The 21,858-nt window shown below is 38.9% G+C and overlaps 1 protein-coding gene across 1 annotated transcript; it reads left to right on the forward strand.

Moving 5' to 3' along the window:
• Positions 1 to 1,027: 1,027 nt before the first annotated feature.
• LOC146467579 (uncharacterized) lies at positions 1,028 to 20,631 on the forward strand. Its single transcript, XM_085125503.1, has 18 exons — positions 1,028 to 1,188; positions 2,220 to 2,578; positions 4,537 to 4,701; positions 5,452 to 5,559; positions 5,908 to 6,033; positions 6,388 to 6,484; positions 7,168 to 7,386; positions 7,589 to 7,968; positions 8,270 to 8,437; positions 8,805 to 8,915; positions 9,420 to 9,536; positions 9,890 to 9,980; positions 10,346 to 10,720; positions 10,999 to 11,109; positions 11,686 to 11,796; positions 12,607 to 12,717; positions 14,128 to 14,219; positions 19,569 to 20,631. Exons 1-18 carry the CDS (start codon positions 1,116 to 1,118, stop codon positions 20,196 to 20,198), a joined length of 3,444 nt encoding a protein of 1,147 aa, XP_084981629.1. The 5' UTR covers positions 1,028 to 1,115; the 3' UTR covers positions 20,199 to 20,631.
• The last annotated feature ends 1,227 nt before the right edge of the window (positions 20,632 to 21,858 follow it).

The following is a 21,858-nucleotide window of genomic DNA, read 5'->3' on the forward strand; positions in this document are numbered from 1 at the left end:
TCAACCTATTTTACTTTATATTAAAAACCTAAAAACTCAATGAAAGTCATAGATGATGGTTTATTTTGTTCGGAACGAACTCTTGGTTTTCTGAAGCAATAAGTTAAACTTTATGGGCCAGTTATTTAAACAGAGTCTAACTTAGGCCGCGGGTTAAGACAATCAGTGGGCCGCCAAATCTGTTTATAAGTGGTTTGTTTTAAGTAGATAAATAGTTTCCTAGTCTGGGATGCAAGCCTTCTTGTTACTGTCGGCAGTATTGTCGGCAGTATAGTTGGCAAAATTGAAAACGGCTTGGAACGTGGTTTTGTTAAACACCGTCAAAACTGTCTTTTAATAACTGACCCTATGTCTTTGGCTATGGATTGCTAGGGTTGAAAATGAAGTCCAACTTGGAAAAGCTGGACCAGTGTTGTGAACTTCTTCCCATGTGTCATGGAAAATCGCTCAAATTGTTGTACGGTTTTTGTGTAATGGTTTCGTTACTTTGTAAACGTTACTTCCTATCTTTTTCTTGGGTTCTGAGAGCATTGCGTGTACGAATCTTAGTGTATTGTTTTTGTTTCAACACAGGTTTGACCCAAACCCTACGTCTTCGCCCCTTTAAATGGCTGGCAAAAATCCACCATAGAATTGCAGATTTACTCTTGGGTGTAAGGCCACGTAATACGCATTAAATCATAACTGTCAATATCGTGTGTTACTGCTATTATTAGATTTCAACACTTAATGTGAGTTATCTACCAAAGGTTATTCCATGCTTTGACCCACTTCCAGTCATAATTTTCATAAATTAAATACGTCACTTGGCCAAATGACGTTGTTGATCAAATTCTATATTCTCAGGACTGGTGCGAATTTGATCACTTTCTGACACTCTGAATTGTCAAATTTGTCGCTTCTTTTCCTAGTTACTTCCGCCTTGATTAAAATTAAGATTCTCTCAAACTTCCACCCGGAAAGAAGAAATGAGAATATTAACCTTGGTCAGTTTAAGGGATGGGCCGCTAATAAGGAGAATTCAACGCGAATTTCAGCCAGTGGTATCAAGGATACCGGAGGAAGACAGGTGGAGACCTTGATAAAGCAGTTCGATTGTCCTCTCAGTTTCAAGAATGAGGTTGTCCACAGATTTTCAGCCGTTAGCTACGCTTTTGATTTTGTGCACCTTTTCCTGTTTGGTTGAAGGTAAGGCCGGTGCAGTAATTGGTTACTAACCGAACTTTTTTTTGAAGATCTGATTCTTTAAGATAGCTTAAAATCGAAGCAAGATAGATAAGAGCAAATCACACACTTCATAACAAACTGAAAGGAATTTAGCTGTAAGGAGTTAAAATTTGTAAATACTGATAATAAAAACCGTAGCTCGTCAGTTACGCGTGGAGAGATTTTACCAAAACGCAGTAAATTTTGACTGATTTGGTTGAGGTTTCCTGCCTCCTTGGAAGGACAAGTGCGCAAACCTATTAACGGACACAGCTATCAGCAGATAGCGTACACAGTTTTTTTTTGTAGAATTTCTTGCTATTATTTAATTTTAATTCGAATACACCTGAAAGGGGAAGTGTCAGGGGTTTTTTGGTATCTCCTGTTCAGAGGAAAAAGATGAAATAAGACCTTCAATCAGATAAAAAATAATTCTAGAATGACGAGAGGGAAAAAATCAACTCAATTCTCGAAAGGAACAACTCGTGATCTGTTCTAGCGCATTTTGGAAACAAAAATACGAGAACTTGAAAAACATTAACCTAGCATTTTTCAAGTTTCACTGCATACCGGCCTACTCTGTCTCTGGCCAGAGGCACTAATCGACCGTTTATTGCGCTGGTGTGATAATTTATAACAAACTTGACAATTATTTCTTTGTTTCTGCTGACAGACAAACATTTTTGGGTTTTGAAATGACAGCAAATTTGCGTGATACTTCCCCTTTAAACTGATGTATTTTATATGTTGCAACACTTTTCTCCCCTCTCATGAGCGCCCAAAATAAAAATTCAAGAAAAATTAACTACACTACAGCTGAATAGTTTGTATTTCGACGGCCTCTCACCCGGAAATTTCCACAATCGGGAAAGTTAGCAGCGCAATATATACAGGGTTTCAAACTGGAATGAAATTTTTTTGCACGATAAAGCAAAGTCATAAGTTACTTGGAAACTTAAACGTCACCGTTGAGTTGTTCCTTTTTGACTGTTTCTCACACAATTTTCCCTCAGGGCAAAATCTCTTCCAGCAAGGAAAGGTCAACTTCACCGTGTCATATCCTGACTTGGTTCATTGCAAAACCGTGCAATACCCTCAGGTATTTTCCAGCTCTGGCAATATTCGTGTTCTTGCATCTATCAGCCATGAAAATGAGCCGCCCAGTGTTCATGATTCAGCAGTAGTGTGGACCGCCGAAGTGACGCAGAATAATTTCCGCGTCTGTGTGTTGGAATCAGGCCTTGGTACAAATGGATCCATTGTTGTAAACTGGGTTGCGTTTCGTGGAACTCCTTCTGGAGCACTTGACGGCACCGCCTCCTTCAATGCATTCACAAGCGGAACACAGTGTGAAAGGGTTGACTTTGCACAGGTATGGCTCTTATTTTATAATTTAGTGAAGAAAATTAAAGTTACTTAGTATTTCTTAACACGAAGGAAGCAGCACATTGAAGAGGTTTTCCAAGAATTTGGGCTTACTTATAAACTATGACATCATTCACTCTACATGCTTTTGCCTGTGCCATCCAGTTTACGTGTTAGTATGTTATGTCACTCAAGATGAAAAGCGCGTTGCTTCACCATGTAATTAAGGCGTCTCACCTCTTTTTAAAAAACAAACAAAAAACAATTTCGGCTCGCATTTGTGTCGGCAAATACGCCAAAGCAGTGGTAGTGGAATCTCATCGAGAAATAAAAGCAGTTTTTATTCTATTTTGTATGAATCCTGACTATAAACGGATTCACTGACCTCAGGTCTAACATGTAAGATCACACCTGGACTGCTTACAGTCTCCTATTTTCCGTGGGATTTTCGAGACCGAACTCCCGCCATATACATCTTCGTTTGTAAAGGCGAGCGCAACCTGGGGAGAGTGCCTAAACTACCAAGGGGGGCCCTAGACAGGGGATTTCGATCGACGCCTACGAATCTCAAAAATCCCACGGAAAAATAGGGGACTGTGAACAGTCTAGATCACAACTGCCTGCTTCAAGCCAGTCCTCTAAACACCAAGTAACCAGTAGTATTACTACGCCCCTCTGGAGAGAACGTCAATCCACCGCAGGGTATCCCCGCACGGAGAAGGCTGGTATTAACGTATTAATGACGGGAGTTGCTTTGAGATTAATTTTTTCAACTGATGACTCTTTTGGGTTTGAAATTTTCATTCGGAACCTTTCATGTGAGAGGAAAAGATTCTGGCAGGGTGACCAGTTTAATGGGTTTTATGCGGTGAACAATCGACTTTTGGGGGATTACCTCCTGGCACACCAGTTTAACTAGTCTCCCTCGCAGCCGTTTTTTGGGCTGTCACGCAATGCTCCCATATAGATTTATATTTGATTGAGTAACTTGGCCTCATTCGCACCTCCTCGTCATTAATAGATCCAAGTACCACCCCCGCCCCAACCCCACTCCCTGAGGTAAACTCAAGAGCTTTGTCAAATTTCGCCAACGGCTCTCACAAATAGGTGAGGATGGGATGAGACAAACTGGAGTATAGCTTGTGGTGAAAATCATCAGCACGATAGCAAAGGCAACCGGTCTATAGTGAGATAGTCAGACACCTTGAACACTGAGACAACGCGTTTCCTTAAAATAATGCCCTCGCATCTTCTTAAAAAGCTATAAGGTTCCCTTGATTTAATATTTGATGACTTCTGCCCCTTCTCCTCAGACAAGCAATACTTAAAATAGTTTATTCTTGCCATGAGTTATACATTATTTGCATACCGAAAAGTGAGGATTACCATTGTTTAGGTATTAGCTGGCTTGATAAACGGCTTTTGCTTAAGCTTATTATTGAGCTAAAAGTCGTTTTCATCTTAAAAAAATATCTGTTATTTTCTTGAGGGTTTGCACGCCTCTTTATAGAGGTTAAGAAAGTGGGGGGGGGGGGGGGGGTTGGGGATGGGCTGGGGTTGGGGGGGGGGAGGGCGTGGAGAAGACGAGAGGAGCAAAACAACTGAACGATTTTCAAAGAAATCTTTGGAAATGCTAATCAAGTGCTTCTTATTCGTTGGATAATTTCTACGTTATTATCGATAAAGAGGATTGAAATACAATTTCATTTTCTGGAGCGACATTTCTGTACATAGCAGGGGCAGTCACCTTCTTTGTTAGAATATGAGGGTCGGGGAGTAAAGGATAGAAATCGGGAAGAGTTGTGATTTCTTGTCCGACATGAAAAGAATTAAACACTTTTCTGCGTGACAAGATATCATTTTTTGTTGCCTAAAAAGGTAAAAGGTTTCAATAAAGCAGTCCATACTCTCGTAACCCCTTACCAAATCTCTAAAATGTAAACAATTCTATTTCTTCCTTCACAGCGATTTCCTTCTGTCCCGAAAGTGCTAGTCACTGTACGTCACGCTGGCGGCACCAGACCACAGGATGCCATGAACACGTGGATAGAAGAATTACGAGAAGATCATTTTCGAATCTGTATCCGAGAAGTGAAAACATTTGACGGAAAACATCAGAATTTGCAAGTGGTAAGTTTTTCATTTATGCTAACGCGCACATGCACGTGACGCCTACCTCGAACCGCACGTGACCTCTTTATACACACTTATATATTCCCAGATTTACGCAAATTTTAATTCGGTGTTTGAGCTAATTTATCTTATCATATCCTTCAGGGGAAAACGGTAGAGATTTTGTTCAAGTACCCTTGAGTTTACACCCGTTTCTGTTCGGTTACGAAACAGTCGTGTGACAGATAGAAAACATTGGACTGTAGCTAAGGCTACGAAACAGCGAAAGTTGCGGACCTGTGACGGAGATCTGGCTCGGCATAAAATCTTCAATGAATTTAAAAATGTACTGCAAACTGCGGCGAAGGGAAGATAGACGCAAGAGAAATAGAATCCAACTTGCTTTTTTAATAAGTGATTCGCATAACTGAAAAGAATCTGAAAAGAATTGCTGTTGCTGGAGGTACTGATTAGTACTGTGGAGTTCAAAATATAGTGTCGATCCACTGCTGACGATGATTGAGGTGTCATCAAGTTGAGATGAAAGACCATTTCACCATTGGCCTGTTTGGTTAACATAAAAAAGAATTCTCCCTCGCTTCCCTTAGTTCTTTTATCCTTTTCTTTTACCACGCTGGCTACTTCAAATTAAACTGCAAGGTCAAAAGGGAGGCATTAATAGATATATTTTTTTCCGTGTTTGTTATCTTTAGCAAGAGATTATCAGTACCTTGTAACTAAGCGAACATTTTTTATTTTCTCTTTCAGGACTGGTTGGGGTTTTCACAGAAAATTGCTGAGTTGACTTTCCAAGGAAAACTCCAGTTTGAAAATGGTGGGGCTCCCTTAGAACAAGACAACTTCGCCTTCTGCAAGGTAATGATCACTTGTTATTGTTTTGTATTTGTTTTTACGAACTTTCGATAAAGATAAAAAAGCAAATCAGAGCAGGAAATGAATAAAGAAATAGTTTCTCCCTCAACCAACTGCCCAGCATAGAGATTCGATTTAGCTCTCGGGCGCTGTTGTTATTTGGAGATATCAAAAGAGCGAGCTGATAACAGGAATGGGCGCTTATTTCTGTTATGATCTCACACGTGGGAATGCCTGGACTGTAAACTGTAAAAATGCCATGAACGTTCCAAAAAAACTAAAGTATGACCTGTACAAGTAAAGCAAATCTCAGTTTAATCAGCTTCACTCTTGTATTTTTCTTTGTGACAGGTGCTTAATTTTACCGAGAAATTTTATGCACCTCCTGTTGTCGTGGTAACAGTCAATCACCTATACGATAGCAAGAACGTGTATTCTGTTAAGCCGGAAAACAACGTCCTTAACACCTGGATTGAGGTGAGTTACAATCATTCCTAATAAGTAGAATTTTCGGTCTATTTAGTGCAAAAATAAAAACCCTTCAGAATTAACGACAGTCACATGAATTTAAAACCTTTAAGTTACATGTTAAACCCGCCAGTGTTCCATCATAGCTATTCACCTCGAGACCTTCCATTAGTTTCATGAAAAACACAAGCTATTCTCCTCGAGACCTTCCAAGTTTCATGAAAAACACAAGCTATTCTCCTCGAGACCTTCCAAGTTTCATGTAAAACAATTGTCTTCAACCTTGAAACCTTGCATCAAGTTACTGCTTAGTACATTGATCGCCATTTTACTTTTTTGAGTTCACTTCTGGTCTTATCACAGGAAACAACAATTTCTTATGTCCGCATCTGCATAAAAGACCTGGCAGGAATGAAGAGCCAACATGATCCGGTCAAAGTTGATTACGCAGTTATTGGAGGTAAATAAGCAACATTATATGACAGTTTTACTTTCTGATATTTTTTGAAGTCGCCACGAGCTAAATGAGAACGCTTTCAATAAATGAAAAAAGTACATGTATGTATTACTTCATGTAAAAATGAAAATAACATATTTGAAATCACTTACTTTTAAAAATTCTGATTTTATTAATCCAGTCCTGTTACGAAACTTAACGAACGGACAAAAATGTCGTTTGTGACATAAGGTTAGCTAGAATTTTCGAAAAGCCAACAGCAGCTCAACTGGCAGATTTTGGGGATTTGAATCTGTTTGCTAAAATTTTGAGCCACTTTCAACAAAAGAATCTGAATAAATTAAACGGCGTTTATAATAACAATGCTGTAAAACAGAAAACAGCATCCAAAGTTTTTCTTTTTGTTTGTTTAAATTCCTTCATTGGGTGAAACAGTTGAAATGGACAAAAATTTGAAAGTTGTTTGCATGCAGAACATGACCCGGCCTTAGGTGAGGGGCCACAATCGCTTGGCTTCTAAGGAAACAACTACCAATCTATTCTAAAGTCTCGTTACATAACTTGCGATTTAATAATGCATTTTATAATTGTTTCTTTCGTTTACTTATTCCTTATAAACCCTCTAAAGTTAGAGTACTTAATTTGAGAAAAACAAAACAAAAAATTCCTTGCATTTCATGTTACAGATGTTGATCCTTGCATTAATGTCTCCTGTAAGTACTTTGCCGTTTGTAAGGCATTTGGTCCCAGGGACGCGCGGTGCATATGCGTGGATAATTGTCCGTCGTATGAAGAGCCTGTGTGTTCCTCTAATGGTACCACATATGACAACGTGTGTGTGTTCCAGCGAGAAATGTGCCATCTGAGAGGAAACTTCACTGTCTATCATCCGGGTGATTGTACAGGTAACATCACTGATTTCACTTCTTTCCCACAGCTGTAGATAAAATTGAAACAAACGTAAAGTGGACACTGACAGTTTATTGTTACACGAGATTCCAACAACACCGCAGCAACACCAAAACACACCATCTACGGTGTCCACGTCTGATAACAGTAGTCCCATTATAGGATTGAATTGACTTAGTGTTGTTAACTTTTTTGCAGGATTCCCTTCTCAAAAGGGCCGCCATCGCCTCCACCACAATCCAGTTTGGGCTGAAGCGGTTTGTGAACAAGTTCCACTGGCTCCTTATGTCTTTTATCCTGACAAACCGGTTCACATACAGGTTTCTGTCAATCACGTGAACTTCTCAGATCCCTCATATGTCCATGAAGCAGTTGTTGCTTGGGTTGAAGAAATCATGGAGAACAATTTTACAGTTTGCGTTACACAGGCTGGGAGAAACGAGAAAAGAAATGGAGAAACGTTTGCAACTGTTGACTGGCTTGCCTACCAGGGGGCCCCTGACGGGGGAGTGTCTGGTGAAATGGACATGCCGACTTGGTGGACTGGAACGAGTTGTCGAACGGTCTCCCTTCCCTCGGTAAGAAGCTAATTGGTATTGGTTTATTTTTGAAAATGAGTTTTAAATTTTGATCTGCTCCGGTGGTTACAACACAAACCTTCGCACCAGCTTAGTCAGTGTACTGGAAGGTATATTGAACTTATAGACATAATGGGAAAAAGTGCGGTCAATTAAATAATTTCTCAACCCACAAATCAGAGACTTTCAAGATTCGAATTTAGTTTAGGCAGAAGAAAGTTTTATTTCCCCGCTCCTATTTACATATAAACACTCCTAGTGCCGTTAAAAATTAACCATTTTTTGTTGTCCTTGATTATAGAGCAAGTTTAAGTCGACGCCCACAGTTCTAGTGTCAGCGGAGCATGAAAGGCGTGGTGTAAAGCACGATGCATCTTCTGTGTGGTTAGAAGATATCACGAAAAATTCTTTTAAGATCTGCGTCCGAGAATTACAGAACTTTGATGGAGTTCACCAAAGTATTTACGTTGTAAGTGGTTTTAGTTGTTACTCTCCTAATGATTTCCTCAAGTTCAAACTTCGCGCCAAAACTCAACCGAGGCCCGTTGTATGAAAAACTGTATCCAATTTATACCTCTTTGTTGGACGGTACGGAAAAAGACTGGATAAAAGGAAAACAATTGTTCTTGGAGTTTTTCTTGAAGCATCCTCTTGATGTTTTCGATCCGTCTATTTCATTTTATCATAAATGGAAATATGCTGCTTTCGATTTATACAGACTTGCACTGGGTATTCTTATAGGAAGATCACCATAGGTATTTTTTCTCTCATAAACAATAACCTCTTGGACGGTTTACGAGTGACAACGTGATAACAAAAAAATGGCTTCTTTGTAGGATTGGATAGCGTTTGAAGAGCTTCATCGACCTCTGTTTAGAGAGCATGGGGCTATATACTTCTCCAATTCGAACAAGCCATCCCGAGATTTCAACTATGCGTTTTGTGAGGTAAGTAGGCCATTATTGCACTCACGTTTACAACCTCTGAAGGTCTTTAGACGGTAACGACTCCTTTTATAGATGACCACCCGCACGTCTGATCCCGAAAAAATGCACTTATACATTTACACTTGCAGTAGTGCCTTCATTTGCGCATGCACCCTAACCCACTCATGCAAACTAACTTACCTATGCTCACACTCGCTTTTTCGTTCCTTTTTCATTCGCTCTCCTACCCACTTTCTATCAGATGCACTCCTTCCCACTCATACATTCGCAACTTTTAATTTAATTAACCAGTCATTTCTCCTTTCCCTATTTTGTCTCTACTTTATTTTTCTTTCCTGTTCTTTCATTTCTTCTTTCCTTCCTTCTGTTGTTTCACCCTCTGGTTCATGATTGCTTGGTTGATTTTTTTCAATGGTTTATTTCATCTTTGTTTGAAAATATTCTAAACTTACAAAACGTTGGTTTTATCATCATTCACAAACAGTTGAGATTTTTTCCCTTTAGGATATCGTGTTTAAGAAGCACTACAATGACTCTCCGGAAGTCTTGGTGTCGGCAAACCATTCAACAAGTGGCGGAAACCTTAATCCTTTGTACAACTCCATTTCAGCTTGGGCTGAGGTAAGATAATAACAGCATTTGTAAGTCAATCTTAGCTTAACTCGTGTTTTTCAACGCACCGTAAGAGATGTGGGCATACAGTGTAGAGTGATCAGTAAGATCTCGTTAGGCGAGAATCGGTCCTAGCTTGCTGTCTCCTTTTGAACGGGTGAGGGTATTATAGAGGCGAGAAAGGCCTTGAGATAAACTGGCTTCCTATATAGGGAAGTATAGTTATCCTTTAGTGATTTTATGCCAACGGGAGCTCATCAGTACGCCTTGATGGGAACTTCAGGAACAGACTTACTCTTAAGTTGTCTTTACGGTTACATGTTACTAATTTCTAAAAAAAAGTATTTTTCGTACCTATGTAGTATATAAACAAGACGGGCTTTAGAGCTTGTGTGAAGGAATTGTTTGTGCAACAACACGACCCTCTGTCAGTCTCTTATGCAGTTTTGCCAGGTAGGCTCTGAGCTATAGCTAATTATAAATAGCACTAAAATTCTTGATCTGACTACAAATCGATTGTCAAGAGAATGTTGCTTCTTTATAAAAAAAAAAATCGCCTAAGTCTAACTTTTCTTCTCCTGCAAAAGTTTTCTTTTGAAAACAGGAAATTTTATTTCAGCCGGGACAAATTTTAGTCTCCCACGAAAAAGCTACTGCTTGGGAGGCAAGCCAAATTATTAGTTGGTTCACAACCTTAAAAAATGTCAGTCTTTTTTTCCCTCTCTTGTCAGATACCTTTTTGAAGCATTGGTCTGTCCTTTAACATTACGGTAACGACAACAGCTTCGTAGTTTAATTTATTATTTTATTTTTCAAAGATGTCTGTGAGCCCGGTTGGAGTTTCTACAATGGCTCCTGTTACTTCACCAGTGAAACATGCGAGATTTGGTCCAATGCAAGTATAACCTGCAGAGCCATGGGTGCTAATCTAGCTGCCATTGAAAGCCAGGAAGAAAACGTATATATCCAGCACAGGCACAATGGCGACAAGGCGTGGATCGGTTTAAATGACATTGCCACAGAAGGATTATTCAGCTGGGTGGATGGATGTCCTGATAAATTTCGCTACTGGGCTCAAAGCCAGCCAAACGACTTTAGAGGGGAGGACTGCGTCCACACCCTGGGGGCAGGGCATGGGTACATGTGGAATGACGTGGATTGCTCTGCCTGTCATCAGTACACATGCAAGAAAGGTAGTCACAAATTAATTTCTGCCCTACTAAATACATTATCTTCCTCATACTGAGAGCAATATATATTCTCTAAAAGAGACTCTAAAAGAAACAAGAGATACTATTATTGAATCGGGGGAGATGGGTAGGGAAGGAAGGAGGAGGAGGATGGGGACAGACTTTCTAATAAACTGATTAGACTGGTTGTTATGTTTTATTTTCTCTCTCTCTCTTCTTTTATGTCATTGTAATGATGGATATCCTTCTTTAAAGCCACTTTCAAATATCTTTTTGCTCAGATTATGATGAGTGCAGCAGCAATCCATGTTTGAATGGCGGCACATGTGTGAACGGCAAAAGGAAATTTACTTGCGTCTGCCCTCGGACACACAAAGGAAAGACATGTGAAGGTAAATACACAACTCAGTTTTGATTTCTCTTTACCTGTTTTTGGCCTGGGCTTTTTAGTCTGAGTTCTGTGTCAAGGTTGCCACACCCTCACAAATGGATCATTAATAACGTCAATAGTATTGAAAGTATCACTACAAACCTTGAAGTGTACAAAGTATTTCCATATCTATTTCTTTTGAGGTCCGCAAAATGGGATGCTGACTGCATTTGATGTGAATATTGCGTCCTTTTCTCCACACATCCACCAGCAAGGTTTCTTAATGGAAATATCAAGTCATTATACCATATTCTTGCCACATAGATTTGGAGGAAAAGCAACTAAGTTTGGTAGTGGCTGCACTAACATTAAAGGCATTATGAACGTTAAAATAAAGCGCAGGTACTTTGTAGAGCGCCCCTCCCCTCTCTCCAGGAGACATTTAATTGTGCTGTCCAAAAGATATCCAACAACAAAGTTCTTTTTTTCACCTTATGGAATCGGAAAAAGTTTATCCGTGCGATCTTTTTGTGTTATGGGGATAAAACTGTTAATTTTCATTATTAGTTGACGTTTTGACGTATGTTTTTCCTTTCAGAGTTTGACGAATGTTCCAGCAATCCCTGTATGAATGGAGGCACTTGTACTGATGGGAACAATAACTACACATGCGCATGCCCTTCACCGTATTTTGGCAAGCAGTGCCAGCGTATGTATAACAAAATGCTTTTAAGTATAGGAAATGTCCTTGGGAATGTTCAATTCTATCATCTGTCAAGAACCTTTGACACATGATTTTCAATTTGAATGGCGATTTTGGAGGCGATTTAACCCTCAGGTGTAAAGGGGGATGCTAACCCTTCTACATTTCGTCAGAAGCGAACTGTCGTCTAGAGGTATGGGTTTTTAGGTACGATTTTTATGGCAATTTTAAGCGCAATTTCAAATTGCCTATGAAAACCACGAGCGATATTTCTTGTAAAATTTTGGCGATCTGATTATGATTTGGAAATACTGAGCGTGTAACGGCTCGAGAAATGCGCATGCAATGTGAGTATAAATTACGTAAAAACCTCTCTCAAAGCAACTTTATATTATTTGCTTGATAAAATCTTCATGTTGTTTTAATTCGAACGAAAATTAATCGAAAAATCTTTTCCGTCTCAACTTGCTCCCCCTCGAATTTCAAATGTATAAAAACGTGAAACTTCGCTTCGCAAACATAGGGAAGGAAAACTGATCAAAATATTTTTGATTTTTAAAAGATAACGATGTGAAGATTATTTCAAGTATTCCAAATAATAATAATAATAATAATAATAATAATAATAATAATAATAATAATAAATAATAATAATAATAATGATAATAATAATTAGGATAATAATTATTGGAACCTTATGACATTTGTTTTTTCTTAAAAAAAAATTGTGCTTGAAAATAGTCTCTTTTTTAATCGAAATTAATTATATACATTTTACAGTAACATCGCATGCCATTCCTTATTTCCATTTTACAGATACGGATGAATGCCAGTCAAATCCATGTCTGAATGGAGGAACCTGTATAGATGGAGTGTATAATTTTACTTGTGTTTGTCCAGGCATTTATGCTGGACAGCGATGTGAAGGTACATTTTAGCATAGCTGCCATAAATAAGCCGTACCGTGTGGTGTTTTATTTTCTGTTGACATGAAATTTTTAAGGAGTCTGGAAAGGATTCTTAGATGCACGTGCGCGCGTCGCCTACACAACTCGTAGCTTGGAAACAAGCGTCAGCTGAACGAATCCAGATTCGCGAGGAAAATACTGAAAGTGTTACGAGGGATAAGATCGGGCAAACCGAAAATAAAACCTACAGGAAAAACTCGTTTTCAGGCCACAATTTGGCGCGGTAACCTGCGTTGATTTTCATTGTCATCACAGAACATTTAGTATGCCACCGTAAAATACAGAAGCATGTTTTTTGATATGGCGAAAGTTCTACTAGAAAATTTTTTCTCGCACTGCCAGAGAAGTTAAAGGCTAGATAATATAGCAAGCGTTGGAAAAGAAAAACAGACAAACAAAGCGGTAGGTCATTTAACTATCTTCATCTGAAATTTAGAGGTTCTATTTGTGGAGACAGGATGTAACCATGGTAACCACTATGACGTCACAATTGCATGATGACAGACTTGCAAAGATATCCAAAGGTTGCCTTCATGATCAGATGACTACTTTGTTGTTGTCTCAGATTCGGTGTGTGAGTGAGAATCCCTTTGAGTCATCCGGTTTGGGTCAAAAAAAGAAAAAAAAAACCTGTGCTGATATTAAAACTAACTACCTTTACTCGCGTACACAGAATGCTTCTGGAGCACCAAGACGACAGGCAACAAATGATTTTTTCACAGTATAAAAAAACGGAATCATTTTTTAGACACAAGAGAAGAACCTGGAAAAGTTTGGCCAATCTTTTCCAGTTTCTGAGATCCATTTCTATCTAGGCCTTCTGTAGCCGAAGACATATTTTTACTGAAACAATTACAGAGAAACTAGCACAGTTCAATTAAACTAAACTGGATCATTAATCTTGGATTTCTTCTGATTCCGTTGAGCCTTTTAAAAATTTTAAATTAAAAGACCTTAAAGGAACACTAGACACAGGTGAAAAGGTCCCTTTAAAACCTGTTTGGTGAAACATGGTCATCATCGCAAAGCTTAAAAACGCCGGTAACAGGCACGGTAATTAACTCCCATAACTTCGAGGATAGTTGAGGACAAATATGCGAATGTACGGATTTTTGACAACTGAGGTCTGCAGAATTGGAAGCCGCCGAAATTGAATAACGTATGTGAACTTATTATCAGTTTGGGCCTTGGTTCAGGTTTTCAGCTTTTAATTTTATCGCTGATATTCATATGTTGACATAAAAATAATTAGTTGGTGTGAATGAAGTATTAATCTTGAAATTAATCCTCTCTTGTTCCTGTATTTTAAGCTGATTATTTCTACATCTTTGCCAGATCTAAGTCTTTCTTTTTCTATTTCTTGTTAAAGGTATCGCAAGAGTATCGTGTAAAAATCTTCTACAAGCCGGTTATACCTCAAGTGGAACATACTCTTTGAAAATTAACGGTCGTTCGTTCCAGGTTAGTTCTTATGACATTTTCTCTGTTTATTTAATGTACGTTTTCAATATTAATATTAGTGCTAATTTAAAATTAATAAATTAGACTATAGACTATTAATTAATTAATAGTCCTCTTGCGTAAGCTTACTGTTATCATGCCGTTCGTTCCAGGTTAGTTTATATGACATTTTCTCTGTTTCAATGTTTTCAATGTTAATATTGATCAAGTGCTAAAATAACCACGATCTAGTTATTCATAGGTTCAGGATTATCAAGGGCATACATTAACATTTTAAAAGCTCTGCTATTTTAAATTAGCAGTAATTAGTGACGCCGGATTCAAGTATAATGTCTGATGCTTGAAAGCATTCGTATACCAAAAAGAAATTTTCAAAACCATTTGGTTGTTAGCGTGTTTTACTGAACATTTATTTCGAGAATTTAAATTGTTGTCTCATGAAACCTGCGACAAAATACAACCGCTGTGTTTATGATTAGACAGGTTTTAATGGTCAATGCACTGCATGCATCCCAAAATTTCCTGAATGAATTAATGTAAATTATTTCAGTCAGCAGTCACACAATGGGTAAGGAAAACTACACAACAACAAGACACCAGGAATATTTGTCTTGTTGATTCCTGTAACTTCTTACGCGAAAAAAAAAAAAAAAAGATATGTTTTAGCAAACTTTGCCTTTATCGGGAGTGGGTCTATCTTAGCCGGACAGTAGAAGTACAGTGGGGGTCTTAAGTACTTCCGAATTAGAATAATTTAACTCCAACCGGGGGGGAGGCGGGTGGTCGAACAAATTATGACACTCGTCGAGTTCACTGAAATACTTCTTTTTTTTTTTAATCTTTTTTTGAACTAGTAATCCTTTTTCCGTTGCTGCTTTAGGGACCGTTCATTTTTTATGAGCAGGGGGGGGGCTGGTGGGATTTGGTTAATTGCCACTACGAAACTGTATGACCCCCCCCTAGCATGCAATTTTTTTCCACATGGCCCCCCCCCAGCAGAACTATTTTTTTCTGATGACCCCCCCCCCCTCCCGCCCAACCAGAAACAAATCATACTCCTAACTTTAACAAAACGCTTATGTACTGTTTATATCAAAGATAAACGTAATTGTTACTGTGATTTCTTTACAGTACTATTAACAAGTAACCGTTCTCTACTTAGGTAAAGATTTCTCTTGTTTAAAAAAACGTTTTATAGATAGCAACACGTTTACGGCAACGACAAACCCTAAATTGCCATTTAGATTCTCAAAGAAACTATAAAAATTAATCAAGCAAATGGTTAACGTGAAATTACTCCCCTTCGAGTAGAAACAATTAATACACGTACAGATCTGACTAACAAAATACGGATCGAAGCATACCAATCAATGATTACGAGTCATATTAAACAGAAAAAAACAGCGGACGCACAGATATCAGTCGCGTAGGTAAGGGTTAGATAGGGGTGTTCGTTGAGCCCCAAATCTTGCTTACTAGGGGGGTCCGGGGGCATGCTCCCCCGGAAATTTTTGAAAATCTAGGTTCCCAGAAACCTCATTTCCTGCATTTTGAGACCCATTTTAAGCAAATCACAAATTTGTTTTACAGCAGCTTTTTGAGCTATATACATCATTCCTACGGCATAATTGTTTCAACTTAAACAAGAAAGTTCAATGTACATTCCGCGCCCTGTCGAGTTCTGATAGCTATTCGATCTACTGATAGTCATACACCAAGCTGGTAAACTGCATCATTCTCGGGTGTAGGCCTTCGAACAAATTGACTATCTCGTCAAAATTGACAGGCATATCATATTTGATATGCATTAGAACCAGGGCAGACATTCTACTCTCTCGCATGGTACACCTCATGTAATTGTTCAACCTCCTCATTAAGTGCTTTTTCTTCCGCCATTACTGATCTGTAAAGGGGGTTCGTTCGAACCCCTCGAATCCCCCCTCCTACGCGCCTGGATATTAAAGTACTGCTATTAAAAATGACAGTTACAAGCTTTTCTGAAGATGGCTTACGGCTCAGATTTACCGTCAACTGAAGTCACCAACAACAGTTCTTTTATTAAAACTAATCTGGATGTTCACACTAGGCATACTACTGAGTCTACTGATACTCCTGGGTTCAAATAATTTACTTATCAACAGTCTTTATAAAAGTGAGTACTATTAAAAAGAACATTAAACAATCTATTGATATAGTTCAGAGTACAACCACTTTGTAGAAAACTACTCCCCCAAGGATGATTCAATAGTGAGACTGATACGTTTTTAACATTAATTTGAACTTGTACAAACATAGGTGTCTACCTCAGTTTATATTCATTATTGCTTTTCCAACAGATATGCTTCACTTCCTCAGTTGTTGTTAATATAAAATGCAGATTTCGACCTCAGTATGTAAAACAAATTAAAAGTGGTTAGGAAAATCGCATTAAATAAAATTGAAATAATATTCAATTTCTTCATCTGTTTCTGTGTTGAGCCACTTTCAATTTCCCCTACTAGCCAATTATTTCTGGTGACCCCCCCCTCTTTCACTCATTTTTTTTTGGTAGCCCCCCCCCCCTTTAGTGCCAATTTTTTTCTCGTGACCCCCCCCTAAATCCCACCAGCCCCCCCATGCTCATAAAAAATGAACGGTCCCTTAATAGAAGAAACAACTGATGACATTTTTTATTTCCGAGTAAGCCTTTGCTCACGTTGCCTCGGTTGTTTAGATAAATGACAAGCGAACTTGGCACTTGGATATCAAATTAGTTTAAGCTTACAGCATCTGTATTAACGCTCGATCTGACTAAGAACAAAAGTTATAACCAAAAGACAACATTGATAACAAGGAAAGGAGGAAACCAATCACATGACTGTCAAAAGAGCAAGCAGGAGAAAACGTGGCTCGAGTCAGGTGACTTAGTGGAAAAACTGGCAATTGTTATGCTAACCTGCTTGTGCTCACAAGCTAGGGAAAGTGAAACTTCTTTGCAGCCGGAGACTAGTATTGGACTATGAATAGTAAACTACTCGTTTGATTGATTCAATCAGTGAAGTGCAGATATTACAAAACATTTGTACAACCTAAATACCTCGAACAAGAGATAGAGGAAATAAGCCTGTTTCAGGCACCTTTATGCTAGTTTGTCAGATCTAGACGAACATCACCAGAAGCCGCCCGGCACGAACCGGGTAAACGGTCACTCGAAGTTACAGCTTTAGAACTGAGTGCGTGTGTCATATCTGCCAGCTATGATGGATCAGAGAATCAACTCTGCAGCGTTTGTTAAAGCGCTAAGTGAACCCATGAAAATCCTACTGAGGGTTAGACCTAGTAAGGAAATGCATGGGAAACCACACGAAACAAAGAAAAACATTTTTGACCTCGGCGGCCTTCACATTTGCCGCAATTACCACCATTATTATCCACGACTTGCTCAGTTCTGTCCTCGTATCTCAGTTCGTAGAGCAACGGACGATCAAATTCGGAGGCCGTGGGTTCGTTTTCCGCCGAGGACGAAGATTTTCTTTTTCTTGTGTGATCTCTCGTTTCCTTACTAGGGCGAACGCTCGGTGGGAAATTCATGGGTTCACTTTTAATTAGCACTTCAACATACAGTGCAGAGTTTTAAAATTCTCTGACCATCATTTGTATCACTAGAACTTAAAAGAGCGGCGCAACATTCATTTGAACTCATTTCATATCTATCAGCTTTTTCACGCGCTTATCCACCGTCAATAAATTCAGTTTGTTTGAAGGGTTTTCGACAAGGCCACAAACAGTGTTTTTTTTTTTACGGATTGCTTAAAACTACATTATTGCATCCTCTCTTGATTGCATATAGTGGATAAGGGCTGGACCTCATTTGTATGCAAATTTAGGGACCCACTTGTAGATGTTCTCACAGATACGCCCTACTTTTCTCCATAAATTTCTTTCTACTTTTCTCCAATGCATTTCAAACGGGGATGTGGTTAATCTGCCAATTTGGACGACTGCGCAGAGTAATGCCAGCTGTAATGAGTCACGCACTGTAATTTATAACAAAAGTTCTCAACAAAGTTCCTGGGACTTTTAGCGAGACCTTATGTGTTGCTAAGCTGGGTCTAAGAGCTCATATTACAACTTGCTTGTCTGGAAAGCTGATATTTGAGTTAGAGGTCCATGTAGTTTTCATCTCCTTTAGCCCGATGCACTGACAGCATAAACTTCTGCAGTGAAATTACAGCAGATTTTTTTCCGCTGCACGTATTTTCCGTTCCATATATAAGTGCATCACATCCTTCGCCTCCAATTAGAGTCTTAACCATGTCTTTTAAAAGTCATCAAGCTTCATACAACCTGCAATTTGAATCAGGAACGTTAGAGTAATGTTAACAAGTAATGTTTAGTTTATATAGTTTATAGTGTGCGTTACGTTCTTAACTTAGATATTCAATTTATATATGTACATATTTTAACTTTATCATATTTCATACTTCAATTTTAGTTTTGTAACCTACTGTGACTATCTTAGATGTATTTTAAGCACTGAATAATTTTTAAGGAGAGACGGCCACTAGTTTATCAGGAATTCTGTTTCGTGTTACCCTGTTTAAATAAAGATGTTACATACTTACTTACTTACTAACTTACTTACTTACTTACTTACCTACCTACCTACCTACCTACCTACCTACCTACCTACCTACCTACCTACCTACCTACCTACCTACCTACATACCTACATACCTACTTACTTACTTGCTTGCTTGCTTGCTTGCTTGCTTGCTTGCTTACTTACTTACTTACTTACTTACTAATGCAACTCACTCATGAGCAAAAGAAAGAACTTCTGGCTTCCCCATGTTCCCCCTCCCCTACAATTTACTGTTAGAGATAGTACCTAAGTTGGACAGAATATGCTATGCAATACAGCCCGCATGCATTTCATTGAAAACAAAGCATCTTGGTCACATAATCAATGAAAATTGCCTTCAATTCTTAACTTAGTCCGTTCACTTGATGAATAGGTCTCATTAATGAGCATTAACTTAACCAAATTCGCACCCACCCTATGACCCCCACCTAGACTTCAAGGGATCGAGGGACCCCGTAGCTGTAGAGTTTACGCAGACCATCCTTGACGACACGTCCCCTATGAAATAATCCTCCACACTAAGTGGAGCACTGCCGAGGGTGGTGTTCCCACCCTTTTTCAAAATTCCTGGTTTATTTTTTATTCTAAGAAAATGTCGCTATGACTTCCGAATTCGGACACTAGCATTCAATGCATATTCCAGATTTTGTGTGATTCCCTAGCTAAAAGTAGTTCGTAAACTGGTTTCACGCAAGGTATTCAACGATTCCTCTTTGTGTTGTAAGGTGTACTGCGACATGTCCAATGGTGGCTGGACTTTAATATCACGCTATTCGAATGCTGACAGCAGAAACTGGATGCAGCGGAGCGGAAGCTGGTGGTACGACCGAACGACATCTTACGGCAGCGTTACCAGTCCTTCAAACAACTATGACATGATATCACCCGCATTCTGGCTCGTCCGAGGCAGTTACATCAAAATAACCCGCAATGATGACAGCTCTAACACAGCCTTGTTGTACACTAGCAGCTGCACTGGTGGAAGAACCTTCAGAAACTTTATTACCAGCTTCGGAAACTTTAGATATGGCAGCATCTGGAACAGCGACGCATGCCGTGGATCCTGTTATTCGTACTTTGGGGGACGTTATTCATCTACAGTGGGTTTCAGCCAAGCGTCCTGCAGCAGCAATCTTAAAAGCTCTTCTTACCTGTCATTCTGGTGTGACTGGAGTGGCGGTGACGGATCTGTGATGATGATTGGCGGTGGAGGTGATAGCTGCAACAGGGCGGATCATGGAATTGGTGTCACAGAGGCTAATGAGGCTCGGTTCACTACAGGGTACTGCCACGAAGACTTTGGCGATAATTGCAACAATCCTTCTAGCTATTCTCTTAATTTGTGGATTAAATAGCTTTGACATTAGTGAGACCGGTGTGCTTTATTGGGTACATAGGACCATTTTTTTTATGGGTATATGTACTGGAATATTGTAGAATTGATACTTATAATTTAAAATGCATCTAATGATGCCAAAATGATGCAGTAATTACTCAATAGTTGAATCTTCATTAGTAAAGTTATGGTTACCATGAATAGAAAAACTAGAAAAAAATATTGAACATTCCACAAAATAGATAAAGCCAAATTGGAGTATAAAACATAACGTATTTAGGTTAAAAGCAAACTGTGTTCCTTCTTGTCAATTTTCATAGTTGTCCTTTATTGGTAGGAAAATGGGAAAAATGAAAATATCATTTTAACAAAAGTATGACTGTCTTTTTTTTGTTTCCACTATGATCAGATAAAACATAAGTAGGAAAAAAGTAAGAAAACTGACACACAGGGCCCAGTTGCTCGAAGCATGGTTAGCGCTAACCCGGGTTAAATACCGTAACAACCTATAGGTTTTAATACCTCTTAACCAATGGTTAGCGCTAACCATGCTTCGAGCAACTCAGCCCAGGAAGGCATAAAGGCACACAACTAAAACACAACGGTCCATTTTTCTCAAAAATATTTCAATCTTTTATTCGCAGCTGCAAAAGCACGAAGAACTTAAGAGCGACTCTCTATAGGGACCGAGTGAGATTGAAAAAATGTGGCACAAGGTTGGAAAAATGGACCCCTTGATATTTCGCCCAGAGATAACCTATGGTATGCTGAGAAGCGTGAAATAAGTTTTAGGTTCTAGAGTTTTTACATTATTGAGAAAATTACGAAAAACCGTCGACAACCGGTGAAGCCGAAAAATCACAGGAATGAGGTCAAATTTCATGATCAGATAATCGAGCTCGCGTGAAGGCGCATAGCAAATCATGGTTTTCCTTAGTTTATAATGTTATTCAGAAGGTATTGCTAAGCTGCTTTGATGATAGTTTAGACTTACAATTGTAATTTCGAATTTCTGGGGAGCAAGCGAAGAGAACCGAAATTTGTAGACTTTGAAAATCAAAAATTCCATATCATTTTCAAACATCTCAAAACATACTCGGTATTATGTAGAATTCTTTCAAAATTCAATTCTAACAAGTAATAGAGCTGTTTGTGAACGTGATATAATTTTTTTCTTGGCAAAAGTTATTTGTGAGGCGAGCGGCCCCATGCAAGTTGACCCAATTTGACCTTTCGAAGAGATCTTGTCAGAACCAGGAAATGTAAACAATTCTACTATCCTTAGCTCGCTTTCTGAGCAAACCATTGTAAAACCCTGCCATTTCCCATCAAAACTACCCAGTTAACCTGAGATAATACTTCGGTTACAGCTTACCTTCCAAATGGGTGTTTGAAGGCAAATAATTTTGATGTTCTTCGCTAATTTTCCCGTGGCTTAGCCACCGGCCTTTAATTTTTCATCACTACGGCATTTTCTAAGCGTCACCTTTCTCTGGCTTGTTCAATTTTTTTGCAGGACCTGGATCCATGTCTTGCATATAAAGCATCCTCTGGGTATCTACTGAGTTTTGTATTAAATATTTCTAATGAAAAGAGGCAAGAAAGTTAAGGAACTAATTGAACTGAAAAACAGAGGCAGATCAATGTCACGCAATCTTTACATCCAAGTGATCACGTGC

Source organism: Pavona decussata, unplaced genomic scaffold (assembly GCF_977016875.1).
Source record: "Pavona decussata unplaced genomic scaffold, jaPavDecu1.1 SCAFFOLD_134, whole genome shotgun sequence".
NCBI lineage: Eukaryota > Metazoa > Cnidaria > Anthozoa > Scleractinia > Agariciidae > Pavona > Pavona decussata.